Raw genomic sequence first — 15,652 nt, forward strand, 5'->3', positions numbered from 1 at the left:
TCCAGTCCTGCGCCAAAGAGGCGAGATCAGCCGGACGTCCTTTAGCCCGAGCATGGCAACTCAGCCGGGCAGAGGAATATCTCTGACCGAGCAGTATTTCGGTGTATTCTCCGATGAGAGGGGTATATATAGCTGCACTGGCTGTCAGTTGTGGACAGATTCTGCAGAAGAAATCCATCGAGCAGTGGCAGTGTCCCCGCAGAATATCATCATGTTTTCTGCAACGCAGATGGGAATGGCGGTGGCCATTCTGTCCTTGTGTGGACTGGGTCATTCAGAAAGCAATATCACGTCTGATACATACTTCTATGGCCAATCCGAGCCGGTCTACCCTTCTCGTATGGATAGGTACACTCCGACTGCGGCCGTGCCAACAGAACTAACATTCCATAGCAAATGGGACGGGAAGTGGTGACTGGGCTGAGGCATATACCAAAGCAGCTGTCATGGTCTCGAAAATGACGTTGGAAGAAAAGGTGTGCTGCACGAGAAAGTAACCGCGTTGGTGTGAATCCATGCAGACTGACCGTAATATTCGTGCAGAATAACCTGACCTATGGCGTTTCCACCACTGAGAATGGATGCTCGGGGATTATCCCGGCGATTCCTCGGCTTGGCTTTACGGGAATGTGTCTCCAGGACGCAGGGAATGGCGTTCGGACTGCGGATTTCGTCAACAGCTACCCCAGTGGTATCCATGTGGGAGCTAGGTGAGGGAGAAGATGCTTCAGTGGTATCAAGTGCAGGAAACTGACATTCTTGCCATCTCCAGCTGGAACAAGTCCCTCGCACACGACCGTGGTTGGTACATGGGAGGTGAATTCCGAACGAAGGGCGTTCAAGTCGCTCTGGGGCCCGTCGTTGGACCGTTGGGAAGAATCACCACCAGTGGGAGGAACTGGGAAGGTGAGTATCTCATGCCCGAGAAGAGCTCCAGACTAGACGAAGCTCATACGATGCAGGGTCCTCCAATGATCCCTATCTCAGTGGGGCCATCGCGGCGGCAACGGTGGAGGGTATTCAGGGCCAGGGAGTCATTACCAGTGTGAAGGTGAGTGCGGCTTGCCAGGTGGTGTTGATGGAATCGGGAGAACGGACTGAAGGCTGATGGTGAGAGAAAAGCATTTTATCGCGAATGAGCAAGAACTCTACCGCAACCCCACCACCAATGCAGACAACCAGAGCGTCGAGTCCATCTCCAGCAACATCGATGACAAAACAATGCACGAGCTGTATCTCTGGCCTTTCCAAGATACTCTCAAGGCAGGATCGGGAAATATCATGTATGCTCGCTGCATGAAGATCACAGCGCGGATAGACTGACCTGACGCAGGTGTTCATACAACCGCATCAACAACTCTCACGCCTGCCAGAATAGCAAAACTCTCAATGGCCTTCTTAAGACCGAGCTGGGCTTCAATGGATTTGTCGTGACGGATTGGGATGCGCAGCACTCGGGCGTGGCTGCAGCCCTGGCTGGGCTTGATATGGCCATGCCTGACGGACAGAGCTTCTGGGGTGACAACTTCACCCAAGCAATCACCAACGGCAGTGTTCCAGTCTCGCGTCTGGACGATATGGCGACTCGGTAAGCGATTCGCGTGTCTTCAATGGCAGAGTCCCCGGAAGACGAAGACATGGCTAACCCGGTTGTAGGATCATTGCTGCTTGGTACAAAATGGGACAGGACGAGTCGAGCTATCCCGCGCCTGGCATAGGCATGCCATATAACACCAGCGGGCCTCACAAGATCGTCAACGCGTTGAACCCCAATGCAAAACCGGTGCTTTTCGATGGCGCCGTGGAGGGCCATGTACTGGTCAAGAATGACCACAACGCCCTTCCCCTACAGTCTCCGAAACTGATCTCTGTCTTTGGATACGACGCTGTGGCGCCTGCGCAGTACATGCCTGATGGCGCGTCCCCCCTGATCCAGCCGTGGGAAATGGGGCTGGAGCCCGCAGTCTTCCAAGTGGGCGACGCCTTCAACAGTGATGTGATCAATGAACCATGCCTATTCCAGGTGGCCTTCAATGGCACTCTCAGCGTAGGAGGCGGATCTGGCGCCAATTCCGGCCCATATCTGAGTGCACCCCTCGACGCGCTGCAGCAGCGCGCCTACGAGGACAATACGGTCGTGATGTGGGATACCACCGATAACCCGGAGTCGATGGGTCTGATGGAGGCGTCGGACGCCTGTCTCGTATTCATCAACGCCTTCGCCATGGAGAGCCTAGATCGGTCCGGGGCATATGACGACTATTCGGACGACCTGGTCAATCGCGTTGCGAATAGCTGCGCGAACACGATCGTGGTCATTCACAACGCCGGCACCCGACTGGTCGATCAATTCATCGAGCATCCCAACGTGACAGCCCTGATTTTCGCGCATCTACCCGGTCAAGACTCCGGGCGTGCGCTGGTCTCTCTGCTTTACGGCGACAGCAACTTCAGTGGCAAGCTTCCCTATACCGTCGCCAAGAATGAATCGGACTATACCAGCTTCTGGCATGACTCCGCCGTCTCTCCTTACGGACTCTTCCCCCAGTCCGACTTTACCGAGGGCGTGCTGACGGACTATCGCCACTTTGACGCCCAGAACATCACCCCCCGGTACGAATTTGGCTTTGGCCTGTCGTACACCACCTTCTCCTTCTCCGGCTTGGACGTCTCGGCCGTGCCGGATGGCATCGCTCCCTACCCAAGCGGCGCCATTGAGCAAGGCGGCGCGGTCGATTTATGGGACACGATCACCAACGTCACCGCCACGATCCAGAACACCGGCCGCAGAGCAGGCGCCGAAGTCGCCCAGGTCTACGTGGGCATTCCCGGAGGCCCCGTGAAGCAACTCCGGGGCTTCGAGAAGGTCGCAGTGGCGCCTGGCGCCTCCACTCAAGTAACGTTCCCCTTGACGCGCCGCGACCTGAGCGTTTGGGACGTTGTTGCGCAGAAGTGGAAGCTGCAGAGCGGGAAATACACCATCTATGTCGGGTCGTCGAGTTGGGATCTTCCTCTAACAGGTAGTTTGGCTGTGGATATAGACTCGAGCGCGTGAAGGGATTCCGTCGAAGCGAAGAGAATATCAACCGGTAGTATTATTGTCTGATTGTCCACGTACGCCCCCGTAAGGAGACCATGGTTCTTATCCCGCGGATTCCTTCGATGTATCATTCTCTCTCGGTTGCGACGGGTTCCATTCCCCGGTGCCGCCAGCTTTCGTTCATCCATGGCCAATGAAGATCTCCAGAAACCGAGCTGATGTCATAGAGCTGGCCAAAAGTACTTGCGACCGTCTGGAATTCGCGCAATCCACGACTCCCTCCCGATGCAGTATCGGTAGGAAGCGCCCAGACAAATTCGGGGACCGGGTTGGCCTTGTCGTCATCAAAACGGGCGTCTCCTCGGCTTGCTGATTTGCTGATTGAGGGATTTTGAGACTCGGGATTTGACAGTAGATGAACGGAGACGTTCCGGCAGAGCCAGAGCTCTCCAATCAGACTGTCGTATTCGCACTATCTCAACTGTCGCATCCACAATGGCCGTCTCCGGCAAAAACAGCCATCGAATTAGATCGACGCGCTCTGGCGATCGACCAGGGCGCTGCAGGATATCCCCAGTCCAAGATCCATAGTGGCGATATCAAAACGCAACGGAAAAAGAATCCACCTGAGGCCCCGGTTCGTGATCGGCGATAATACTCGTGCTATCGGCGTGATTCATTATGATTTCATCCGTGGGGTGATAACGAGTCCGTTAGGATCGTTTAGTCGAGTAGATATCATCCGTTTCTCCCATCGACTGTCACGTCGCAGACATTCTACCATCTTCAATTGGACCAGAATAGAGGAATTGATTCGTATTCCAATTGCTTCCTATGCGTTAATTCGAACCAGTTAGCATTTGTGACATTACTTGAGAACAACAACACAACCCCCAAAGGGATAGAAAAAAAAAAGACTGCGTTTCAGGAAGACACCCTCGCCCAATGCTTTGTCACAGGTCGGTCCAGGTTTCAATACCTCCATAGATGGAATTGCAAGATGGGATAGCTGACGGGCTTGTACAGAATGGGAGCGCAAAAGCCCGACGGCGAGCTCATTGCCCGCTTTCAGAAGCTTTGCGGAAATGCTTTTTTCCACAGACACGCTGCTGAGTCGAACGTGATTTCCACCGAGACTTCCGAAGAGAATAACAAGAGCGCTCCATCAGAGAGGTTCGTCTTCCTTCTGCAAGCTTGCCAGCTCAATGCTGACACGCGAGACCGTCTGCCTATCAGGATCACTGATCATTCACAACCAATCGACGACCTCTATTCATTTGATGGCTGTGCACCGTCAACCCCGTCTATGATCTCCTCGGTGCTGTGGCTGCCACCTCGAAGCCAGGACTTTCCCCTGTACTCGTCAGGGTCAGGAGCGACCACGACGTTCCATGACCAGTCGGGTGTGTCGCCCAGGGGCAGCTTTCAAGAAGACCCCCAGACTGTTTTGCCCGGGCATTTGACCCATCAGCCACAGAGTCAGCGTGATGCAGATGATGTCGGACTCATGGATCCCTCGCAACTATGGACCAGTATGGATCCCTTTGCCCCGAGCGAGGAAGACCCGTCTAGCAAATTCGCACGCCGCGACTCGGGGTATGGCGCTATGGACGAGTCGACCAATCATCTCTACCTGAGTGAGCCCCTGGCCGACCTGATATCTCAAGGCGCCATTAAAAGCACCTCGCCCGGTTCGCTTACCACGGGAGCAAGTACCGCATCATCTCTTGCTCCCGAGAAGTCAGTTCTATCCCTGACCCGATGGCGCCTTTGGTAGTCTTAACATACTCTTTCTAGATATCGCTTTCATACCACTCTTGCAGCTCCTACCGCGATGGTCAGCGACTCAAACGAAGCGCCGGTGTCGTATCTTAATAAAGGCCAATTGTACCACATTATGGTGGTCGACTCGACGCCACCCAGGACGAATACTGGGCCTATCCACTACCGAACATCCATTCGCATTTCATTTGAGCAGGACGAGCAGAGATCAGATCCAGCGGCGTACTGGCAATTATGGAAAAACAGTCGAGGCTGGGCCGAATCCGAGAAACGTGATCAAAAATTGGCGGTGGAATACGCCGGCCAGGATCATGCTCACATGCAGATTGAGCAGGTATCCCTAGATGGATTCCGTCTTAACTGGACGGTGAGTCCGGATGCTGACGTGAACCGATGTAGCATCCTCGTTCGTTTCAACTTCTTGTCCACTGACTTCACTCTCTCCAAGGGGGTGAAGGGTGCATCAGTCCGTCTCTGCTCCAAAACCGAGCACCTGGACCCAGTCGACAGCGCTCGCGGCCCCGAAATCTGCCATTGCAAAGTCAAACTCTTCCGAGATCATGGAGCCGAACGCAAACTGTCGAACGATGCTATGATTATCCGCAAGCGCATTGAGAAGCTGGAGCTGCAAGCCGCGCAGCCGACTTTTCTAGGGCAGCCGAAGAAACGGAAGCGAGGCAGCATCGCCGCGGACCGCCTTAATACCTCGCCGCAGTCCCAGTTCAGGGATAACCAGCAGGAACGAATAGACCATCTTCGACACATACTGTCATCAACACGGTCGGAGAGCGTACTGGGGCTTCGCGGGGATATAGCCGATGATCCTGATTTGTATCCCACTCGACTACTCGACGGGGAAAATTCGGAAATAAGTGATCCAGTGAGCCGCGGGCGCGCATCAACTAAAACCACCAACTCCTTAGGATCCGACTCCTCGGGCTCTGGTGGGTCACGTCTCGAGTCTGTGGTCAATAATGGGCCTTTACCGGCATCCTCCCAGTCCGATTCTAGGGACCGTCCAGATATACCAGGTAGGATGCACCAGTCTCGCTCGACTCATCATAACGGGCCTTGTCTAACAGTCATGTTGCATACAGTTGCATGTTTCTTTACCATGCTGAAAGGAAATGGACCGCTCTCAGATCAACACTACCGTGCGATATATCCCAGAGAGCGAACCGTCCACGAGCTCCTGCAGCGGATCGCGGACAAATATTCTATCACGGTGGCAACAGGTTGCCCCATTGTATATGTTAATCAAGCTGGTCTTGAGGTTCTGGTTGACGACGAGTTTGTTCGCGAAATGACAGAAGGTCAGGATATGGTTGTCGAGATGGACCAAGTCCCGTCTCTTGACGCAACTACATCACTCGACACTGTCCAAAAGATTGTTTTGAGCTATTGATTCTGGGGAAAGCAGTTTACTGATAGCTGAGTGTGGTAATATCTTCTTGAGTTAGTTTCCTTTGGATATAGCTGTCTGGTGAGCTAGGAACAAAGTGTCGATGCTTTGTGCCTACCGGGATTTTCCTTTAGGTGTTATCTCTTCATCGACGCAGTAATGATAATGTGCCTGTCAATATTCCATTGATTTCCCATACAAGATTCTGGGTTCCCTCCTAGTTGCCCTCCGCTTTCTTTACATATTCTTGATTTGCCCCATGGTGCTCCTGAATCTCCTGTCCGGCAGCTGCCCTGGCATTCTTATTTCCACGGTACCAGAGGTAGGAAGCAACGGCAGCACCACCACCAGCAGTCCACCACACCCTAATACGGCCATCAAGTCAGGGTATTGCACAAGATTATGGGAAGCAGTTGAATGGGGACAAGGACAGGACTCACCATCGCGGTGTGCCAGCACTGTCCGTAACGCCTTCCGATGTGGCGGCAGTCCTCTTTTGAGCGCTCTGCCAAGGGTGTAGTCTAGCAGCGCTAGAGCGGATGGGCAGAGCGCGAGCAGTACGGGTCAAAGAATGCCAAATGAGAGTCATGATTCTCGTTTGAACAATGTTTCATGGAAACAACGTCAGGAGAGAATTTGTTTCGTTTGAGAGGCAGAAAGACCTGGATTTTATATGTAGGGAATAGCATTACATCATGTCAAGCGTGGTCCAATCAATCCTACCGTATAACCATTGAAACAACAAGGAAATCCTGATCAGCTCGCAGCTTGTCAAATGGCTGTCCGGGGTAGACCCACAAAATTAGAAATGGTGACTCGATCATGACAACATTGCGATCTTCCAGGTTGTTGAGATGGGAATTTCCAGCATGGTCATACGACCTCTATTATCCCTTGTAACTTATATCTTTGCCTGTTAAATCCACGGAAATTGGAATAAGGCTTGGTGAGAGCCTTGCTTCATGTGGAAGTTCTTGCAACAGTATTTCCTTGGAAGTCTTATTTAACCGTTGCATCTAGTGCTATTGGCAATACGCTTCATTCGACATCTCTTTCAAGATATCTGTAGATCAGCTCTGCTGCACCAGCCCTAGGTGGAGGATAGATTTATATATGATTTATATACCGTCTATACCACAAAAGTATTCCACCATGAAACTCCTCGCATGATGGTCATCAAATCCTCCCATGATAAACCACAACCACAAGTCTTCAACAATCCAACGACCATCTCATCCAAACCAGCCACCTGCACACGCCTTACGGCCCACTCAGCAACCGCCCAGCCTTCCACAGCAAGACCAAGCAGCTAAAATTCCCCCACAACCAAATCGGCCCACGCACCGCACTCCACTTCGGATGATCCACCAGAATGTACACGGCGCCATAGCACAGCCGAGCCGCCGTGTACGACAAGCCCGCCGCATTGATCGTCTGGGCCGACACGCCCGCATACGACGCAAAGAGCATCCCCGCCACCAGCAGCGTGTAGTTCTCGACCGAGTTGGCATGCGCCGCCTCGTTGCGCTTGAGCATGTCCAGCTGGCGCCGGGTGATCTTGCCCTCGCGCACGGAGGCCTCGCCGTATCTCGCGAGGTCTTCGCGCGGCGCGACCTGATGGTCGATGCCGTACCATTGCTTCAGGTTGCGGGAGGCGAGCACGCCGTAGGCGTAGATGAAGTGGAAGCCCAGGAAGAAGGGGCCGTAGTTGGGGATGGCGCCGTGGGCCGAGTCGGCGGCGCGGAGCCCGAGGTTTGTGAGCAGCGAGCTCATTTGTGACGGTGAGCTTGTTTGTATTTGGGATTGAGATTATTCAGAGATGTCGGTGGGTTTATGAAGGTTGGCTGTTGGACGCCTTGCTTATGTGTCGGCCCCCGTTGAGATTTCCAGCGGTTTCCAAGGTTGGGGCGAGGTGAAGCGAATCAACCTTGAAAAGGACGCTTTCCGATTGTCGCGGGCGCGCTTCTCGGGTTTTGGAAGCTTGCTCGGTCCGATCTCTCCCCGGCCACCGACCATACTTGACTCCATTTAAGTCGATCTGGATGACTGCAATTGGTGGTGGCTGAGCGGAGGCTACTGCATGTGCTAATTTCTGGTACCGCTTACGCCAACAATAGGCAGGTGAGCTGTTCATGGTGGATGTATGGTTAACCCACGGTTGTCAGTAGAATGACCGGGGAACGCGAAAAGGTGTGGGTCCGGTGTTCATATCAATAAACATGGCCTGGGCTGTGTGGAAGGGAGTCCTCGCCTTCTTCCACGCAGTAGCAACGTGGCTGGCTGCATGGCGACACCCAGATGCGTTGCACGTCAAACTCCGTGTGGCAGTGGTGCTTCAACACATCGAGGACGAGAACTGGGCCGAGCTGGGTTGCAGTTCTTGCCTTTCATCCGATGGTTCCTACCGGATACCCTCCTTGAGAAGGGCTAGAGACTCGTATGCAAATCTTTTGGACCTCTGAAGCGTGTCGGTGATCCGGCCATCACGGATGGGTGGCTGCTTACTACAGCCAAAGTCCCCGTTCAGTTCCAGCGGACGCAGTCTGGCCTGCTGCTGCAGATGACCCCGACGAACAGCCTGGTCGATTTCCGCGTCGCGCCGCTCTGGCTCCTTGGGCTGGGAGCAGGATGGCAGGTTCCCAACTATGCGGACAGATCCAGACTCATGCTAGGCAAGGGGCGGTACACGGTCGAAGACACATTGTGTTTACCCAAGGTTGTGAGCAGACACTCCGAGCAATCGCAGTCCCCATGCGTGGTGTTTCTCGCAGGTTCTTTCTGGGCCGTGTGATCGGAGACTCGACAGTAGAAGGAAACAAGCCCTTCAAGGACCTCGGCATGAGGACTTGCCAACCAAGACGTCGCATCCGTCCGGTTTGACAAGGTGACTCGCACGCACTGAAAGGCATTTCGCGCCCGCAAGGACGTAACATTAACAGACGAATATGTGGAACACGCTGTCGATGCAGTCTCCCAGGGCGACATCCGGAGATCCAGTCCAACCGAGTCTTCCTGCTCGGACACAGCTTGGGTGCGGTGGTGGCTCCCGTCCTCGCTGCGGCGGATGCTTCGATTGCAGGTTGTGTTGTCATGGCCAGGCCAGCCGAGCCGATTTACCGCTGTGTCATCCGGCAGCTTCGCTGTATCGCCTCACTCGCAGGCCCGCAGCCAAAACTGCTTCCGGAGCAGATAGCGAAAGCAGAGAAACAGGCCGACGCCGCGGATAATGTGAGTCTCAGCATGTCCGCGCCCGCAAAAGCTTCCGTACGGGATCGGCCCGGCCTATTGGCTGGATTATCACCAGTACGACCCCATCGAGCTGCTCGGAGTCTTGAGAGGCCAGTGCTAGTCCTTCAGGGCGCTCGAGATTACCAGTTCACCGTTCAGGATGATTATCATCAATGACACACGGGTCTCTCCGAGAAGGATACTGTCGAGTTTCACCTCTACGACCGATTGAATCATCTTTTTATCGCTGGCAACGGGCCGTCGACGCCCTTGGAATATAGTATCCCAGCCAATGTCGACGTGAGGATCGGACAGGATCTCAGTCGTTGGGTCCGCTAGTATTGAGAGATATCGCCTGGTAATATTTGTCTAGACATTCAGCGTGATTATCCGCTCTGTCATATCGAAGTAGTATCGGATTTTGGTTGAATTGACTACTAACTGCTTCTAAGCTTCGCTCCAGAACCAATTGTTTACTTTGAGAGTCCCTGGCTGGTTTGAGCCGGATCGCTTGGTCAGTATACAGCATCAGTGCGTGTCTTTCGACATAAAAGGGAGATGATTGACATTCCCTTCGGACTCTACGCTATCAATAGGTCTCACAGAGCGGAGTCTTATCTTCGCAAGCGCGAACAGTTACCCAATTGACCCGCTCGGTAGAACACAACCGAAGTATTCTGATCGGAGAAACCGCTCGAAAGACAACCAGCCCATGGCACTTTCTAGAACCTGGCAAGGGTCCAATCCGGGGTAGCGTCGGAGCCACGAATCAGAAGTAGGAACCGCGCAACTAGCAGCTGCATGTTAGCGGCCCAGCGCAGCAAGAGATAGCACAACAATGGAGCCCCTCGTCTCAAACCCAGGCCAAGATGGAAACGAACATCGCCTCGTCTCGCTGCCGCTCGTGATCGAATCGGGCCTCTGCGTGCAGCAGTCAAGAGGTTGAGGAGTCTGCTTTGAATGCGTTGGGCTTGAGGGGGTGAATCGGGCTTGCCGGTTCAAAATTAAGCTATCGCTGTGCAGCACCGCATGACCTCTACCGTGTTGTCCGTCGAGATGGGAGCTGCGCGTGTACGGATTGCGTAGGTGCTCAACCCAGCACTATACCGTGGACAGTATCGTGTCAGAATGGCCGGTGGAGTCCAGCGGTGAGAGCGACGAGCGTAGATTCTAGAAGACCAAGGCACAATCGGGAATCGAAGGTTTCGCGGCCTTGGAACGGTGCACACTCCCCTGACAGAAGGATCGCCGGTAATCGAATCAAATCCAATCGGGCTCAGCCAATTCCTCCCGGTGAGCGAATTTTGGTCGGACCGAGTGATCAGCTTCTTCGGGATGCTTCTCGGAGGGCCTTGATTCCCCTCGGCGGGGCCGTGGAGAAGACGGGAATGACCTCATTCCCGAACAGTTCACGTCCCTGAAAGTCATCGTCGTGAAGACCATGGTTGCAAGGCTTGCGAGGCATGGTGGCACTGGTTCCTGAACCCCTAGGCCTGGATGAGACGAAGTCGGGGGCGTTTGAGGCGCAAGGAGGTCGTCGCCAGCCGCGGGGGAGGGGAAAGTGCATTGCCATTGGACCGCTTCATGAAGCAGTCTTGAATTCGTCGTGCACTGCGTAACTTGCCGTCAATGCGTTGAGGGTGGGAAGATGGGAGTCTGCGGTGCCAGCTGTAGGCGCAAGCAGGCGTCATACTGCAAATTGCAGCGCTGCTGGTATGGCGCCGGCGCCGATCTGGGCCCCACCGCGAGGATTGGACGCTGTGACTTCATCTTCTGGCGTGGGCGTGTTGGGTCACGAATTGGCTGAGAGGGAAAGAGAGGAGTCCGAGTGTGTTGACCAGAAACACCCCTCCGCCCACATATTTAAACCTCGTCGGGCTCGCCCCTTCTCGCTTTCACGTTAGCACTCACTGCTTGAACCATCTAATCTTCCTCACCTTCTCTTGACTTCTCCTTGATCCTTCTTCTCTTGCTCAAGGTGTGTCGCACTCGTATGCGCTCCATCAAAAAGGGATTGCTCCGTGACAGACCTGTTGACACTCGCAGATCACCCAATCCCTATCCACGATGGCTGTCAACCTTCCCAAGACCATGAAGGCCCTCCAGTACTCGAAGCCTGAGCAGCACGGCCTCGTTGAGCTTCCTCTCCCCGAGCTGCGCGAGAACGACGTTCTGGTATAGTCAAGCATTCCACAGCTCACTAACGGTAGCTAACCAGCCATTGGGATATTAGATCAAGGTCAAGGCTTGCGGTGTCTGTGGCACTGACCTGCACATCCACGAGGGCGAATTCATTGCCCAGGTACGTACAGACCCCAGACCCCAATCCCTGTGAATATGTGAGCCCCAGCTGATCCATGTTTATGTAGTTCCCTCTGGTGCCTGGCCATGAGACGGTGGGTGTCGTCGCTGCCGTCGGCTCGAAGGTCCAGGACTTCCAAATCGGTGAGCGCGTTGTCGCCGATAACTCTGAGCTCTGCGGTACCTGCTTCTACTGCCGTCGCGGTGATGAACTCTTCTGCGAGAACTTCCAGGCCCACGGCGTCACCATGAATGGCGGCTTCGCCGAGTACTGCGCCTACCCTGCCGGCCGCGTCTTCAAGATCAAGAACCTGTCTGACGTCGACGCTACTCTCCTGGAGCCTGCCTCGTGTGCTGCTCACGGTCTGGACAAGATCGCGCCCAAGATGGGCTCTTCCGTGCTCCTGTTCGGCGCCGGCCCTACCGGTCTCGTGCTGGCGCAGATGCTCCGCCAGTGCGGTGGTTGCCGCGTCGTCGTGGCCGCTCCTGGTGGTCTCAAGATGGAGTTGGCCAAGAAGCTGGGCGCTGGTGACGAATACATCGAGCTGTCGCGCCAGGATGCTTCGGCCCAGTACGCCAAGCTGAAGGAGGATAACCCGTATGGCTTCGACATTGTGGTGGAGGCCACCGGCAGCGTCAAGATCCTCGAAGACTCGATCAACTACGTTCGTCGTGGCGGCAAGCTGGTCGTGTACGGCGTGTACTCTGGCAAGGACCGTGTGTCGTGGTCTCCCTCCAAGATCTGTATGTATCATCAGCCTTCCTTTCTGGTTGTTTCTTTCTCTGCGTTCCCCAGCGAGCATGGTGCTAACAATCACGCAGTTGGCGACGAGATCACCATCCTCGGCAGCTTCTCCGAGACCTACAAGTTCCCCGCCGCCATCGACTACCTCGACTCGGGCAAGGTCAAGGTCGATGGCATTGTCAACAAGGTGTTCAAGATTGAGCAGTGGGAGGAATGTCTGGAGTCTATGCGCAACAAGAGTGCCATCAAGGCTGCCATCACCTTCGACTAAGTGAATGGCACACGAGGTCACGAGTTTATGAGATGCGAGCATTTCCATACCCCTTTTTTTTCTAGTTTGTCCCATAGGATGATTGCCTAATGAAACAATTCCTTCTCGATCTCGGTCTGGTGTGGGGTATTCGTTCCTGGGGCGGACTATAGTTTATAAGATTGTGGGTGAGGACCTTGGATAGTGCAGCTATCCCCAAGGTACCGGTGGATCTGTGACGTATTGAGTCGCGGGTTCCCATTCGAGAAACGGAGAGTGATTGAATTCTCTCAGCACAAGCATGAAGTCGATGACACAAACCAAAGGGCATTCTACAAGGCCTTCTTCGATCTATAGAAATTCCAAATGAGCTGTCTATCGGGCAAGAACTCCTGGAGGCCCTGTTTGAAAAAGCAGGAGCAATCCATGCCCTCCAGAATTACCGACTTCGGCTTGAAGGCCAAGGGACAGAAGATGAAGATGACGGGCCCCTCAACGGTATGAAATCGCTTCTCCAGGTTGAAGAGAGACTACGGAAGATGATACAACGCGAAGAAGCTCTGAGAAAAAAAAGTCTGGAGAAGTGTGCGACAAATCTCAGCTGCAAGCGATACAAAAGCAACACGACGAGGCCAACCGGGAATATTGGATCTTAGTAGAGACCTGGTGGGTGACGCGGTCTGCTGTTTCCTCTGGACCTCCGGCAAGAGCTTTCGACTTGTGGCGGTCTCATCCATTGTGGTATCTCCATCGCGTTCTGCGGGAGGACTGCGCTGAACGAGGCGGATGTTGCGGTCGCAACTGTGAATGCTGTCTGAAATGCCCGGCGTTGATAGACAGGGAACATGTGGCAGGTCATTGCACGATCGAGTGTGACTGTTGTCAGAAGGTTCGAGGATTTGCGTGGTCTAACAAGGATAAGAAGAGCATTTAGAAGTTCCATCCATTGGATGATGCGTCGAAGGCTGCTGGTGTGAAGGTCCGTGAGGGTCCAACGCACGACTATTATTGGCATCGCTGCTGGGGCTGGTGGAAGATAAGAAGATAACCCCATTCAAGATGATCGATGAGCGACGGGCTGTGAGGATTTGTCTGGAAATCCCTAGATATAAATAGGGACGCTGGCTAGGTCAAGAATGAGTGGCATGCCAAGTATATATTTCGTTTCACTTGCTCCGAGAGCTTTCTCCGCAGTCGAATGTTAAGCTCGCTTCCAGGTATACAAAAAATAATATTGGATAGCCTCACCTATCCATCCTGAACCTATCAAATCTAATCGCAACTACTATCCATTCGACTCTTGCTTGCTGATATACTTCCTGTCTCACTGATAACCGATAAAGCCCCGATAAGCACTTTCCGGCGAACTTCCACCTTCCACCACGCATCCTACTTCAACAACCCCCAATTCCATCCAAAATGGTCAAGCCCCTCACATTCAAAGGCGACAAGCCCAAAAAGCGCAAGACGCGCGACCCCGACGCCGAAAAATCCACCAAATCCCGCAAAACCACCGCCCCCGACGCCGCAGACCCAGAGACCGCCGGCGACAACCCACCCGAAGACCAGAGCTGGGTGTCAGCCGATGCACCGAGCGACATTGCCGGGCCGGTGGTGCTTGTACTGCCGTCAGATGAGCCCGCGTGCGTGGCAAGCGACGCAAATGGAGTGGTGTTCGCGAGCGGACTGGAGAATCTGATCGAGGGGGACCCGGGGACGGCGGAGCCGCATGATGTGCGACAGGTGTGGGTTGCGACACGGGTGGCAGGAACAGAGTCATTTAGCTTTAAGGGGCACCATGGGAAGTATGTGTCTGCTTGTTTTGTGTCGATTTGTTCCATTGGCTGGCTGCGAGAGAGTGAGGTGCTAACGTCAAATGAAAACTAGGTACCTGAGTTGCGACAACCACGGCATTTTCAGCGCGACCGCTGCTGCAGTCTCACACTATGAATCGTTCCTTGCTATCCCCTCTCCGGACGTCCAGGGTACGTTTTCGCTACAGACGCACGGTGGTGATTCCGAGTCCTTCTTGTGTGCGCGCGAGAGCGCGAAAGCGTCTGGCGGCGTAGAGATTCGCGGGGACGCGAGTGCGATCTCGTTCGAGACGACATTGCGCATCCGGATGCAGGCGAGGTTCAAGCCGCGCATTCGTGAGACGAAAGAGACCAAGGCGTACGAGAAGATTAGCCGGAAGGAGTTGGAAGGGATAGTCGGGAGGAAGTTGGAGGAAGATGAGGTGAGGCGGTTGAGGAGGGCGAGGCGCGAGGGGAACTTTCATGAGGAGGTGCTTGATGTGCGGGTGAAGGGAAAGCATGATAAGTTTGCTTGAGGTTAGCATCCCCTGCTTCGGGTTGTCATCTAGAGACACTGTCGCATGGAGGGCCCGAGGTTGTCTCAAGTCATCTCAAGGGAATGTCCATGTGGTCTGGACCAGATCGAGTCTTATCATTCGCTCGAATAAGTGCGGAGCATCTTTAGCCGTAACAGCGAGCAGATACATATGCTATCTATGCGCGCAGAAGCAAACTGATTATCTGAAGCTTCTTGCTTGGTTATCTGACCAGAGGCTGGTCTACGATAGCTCACATATAGAGACCTCCTATGCATCTGCCATGGTCTAAAAATCCTAAATGACAAAAAAATGCAGTGACGAATTTAGAGTGGGTTCTTGTGAGAAGTAGTGCAAAATTCAATAAGTCGCAGGTTGATGTACTAAGACGTCCTTTCAACTTATCTCTGGATCTTGATTCTGTATCAGCCAGACTGATATTATACAAGGCAGTTTGGCCGAGTGGTCTAAGGCGATTGACTAGAAATCAATTCCGTTCGCGGGCGGCGGTTCGAATCCGCCAGCTGTCGATTCCTTTTTTTTATTTTCTTTTTGCCAATTCCTCTAAAACATGG

The 15,652-nt window shown here is 53.9% G+C and overlaps 6 protein-coding genes across 6 annotated transcripts; 5 read left to right on the forward strand and 1 right to left on the reverse strand.

Annotated features, from left to right (window-relative positions):
• Nucleotides 1-211: 211 nt before the first annotated feature.
• N7459_002590 (beta-glucosidase) lies at nt 212-3,055 on the forward strand (the record flags this gene model as incomplete). Its single annotated transcript, XM_056941775.1, has 8 exons — nt 212-338; nt 394-476; nt 544-710; nt 773-906; nt 963-1,051; nt 1,123-1,283; nt 1,334-1,588; nt 1,657-3,055. The coding sequence occupies 8 exons, from the start codon at nt 212-214 to the stop codon at nt 3,053-3,055; spliced, it is 2,415 nt and encodes an 804-aa protein (XP_056801658.1).
• A 1,012-nt stretch (nt 3,056-4,067) lies between these two features.
• Nucleotides 4,068-6,227, forward strand: N7459_002591 (transcriptional regulator family: Grainyhead/CP2; the record flags this gene model as incomplete). The annotated part of the gene is made up of 4 exons (XM_056941776.1): nt 4,068-4,213; nt 4,277-4,780; nt 4,838-5,853; nt 5,920-6,227. The coding sequence occupies 4 exons, from the start codon at nt 4,068-4,070 to the stop codon at nt 6,225-6,227; spliced, it is 1,974 nt and encodes a 657-aa protein (XP_056801659.1).
• Nucleotides 6,228-7,484: 1,257 nt separating this feature from the next.
• Nucleotides 7,485-7,997, reverse strand: N7459_002592 (MAPEG family protein; the record flags this gene model as incomplete). The annotated part of the gene is made up of 1 exon (XM_056941777.1): nt 7,485-7,997. The coding sequence occupies one exon, from the start codon at nt 7,995-7,997 to the stop codon at nt 7,485-7,487; it is 513 nt and encodes a 170-aa protein (XP_056801660.1).
• Nucleotides 7,998-8,443: 446 nt separating this feature from the next.
• Nucleotides 8,444-9,629, forward strand: N7459_002593 (uncharacterized protein; the record flags this gene model as incomplete). The annotated part of the gene is made up of 3 exons (XM_056941778.1): nt 8,444-8,594; nt 8,741-8,906; nt 9,194-9,629. 3 exons carry the CDS (start codon nt 8,444-8,446, stop codon nt 9,627-9,629), a joined length of 753 nt encoding a protein of 250 aa, XP_056801661.1.
• A 1,890-nt stretch (nt 9,630-11,519) lies between these two features.
• N7459_002594 (zinc-dependent alcohol dehydrogenase family protein) lies at nt 11,520-12,769 on the forward strand (the record flags this gene model as incomplete). Its single annotated transcript, XM_056941779.1, has 4 exons — nt 11,520-11,627; nt 11,686-11,754; nt 11,822-12,497; nt 12,576-12,769. 4 exons carry the CDS (start codon nt 11,520-11,522, stop codon nt 12,767-12,769), a joined length of 1,047 nt encoding a protein of 348 aa, XP_056801662.1.
• A 1,398-nt stretch (nt 12,770-14,167) lies between these two features.
• On the forward strand, nt 14,168-15,077 carry N7459_002595 (uncharacterized protein; the record flags this gene model as incomplete). Its single annotated transcript, XM_056941780.1, has 2 exons — nt 14,168-14,553; nt 14,636-15,077. The coding sequence occupies 2 exons, from the start codon at nt 14,168-14,170 to the stop codon at nt 15,075-15,077; spliced, it is 828 nt and encodes a 275-aa protein (XP_056801663.1).
• Between the last annotated feature and the right edge of the window lie 575 nt (nt 15,078-15,652).

The sequence above is a fragment of the Penicillium hispanicum genome (genome assembly GCF_028827665.1).
Source record: "Penicillium hispanicum strain IBT 35686 chromosome Unknown utg000003l_segment0_segment0, whole genome shotgun sequence".
NCBI lineage: Eukaryota > Fungi > Ascomycota > Eurotiomycetes > Eurotiales > Aspergillaceae > Penicillium > Penicillium hispanicum.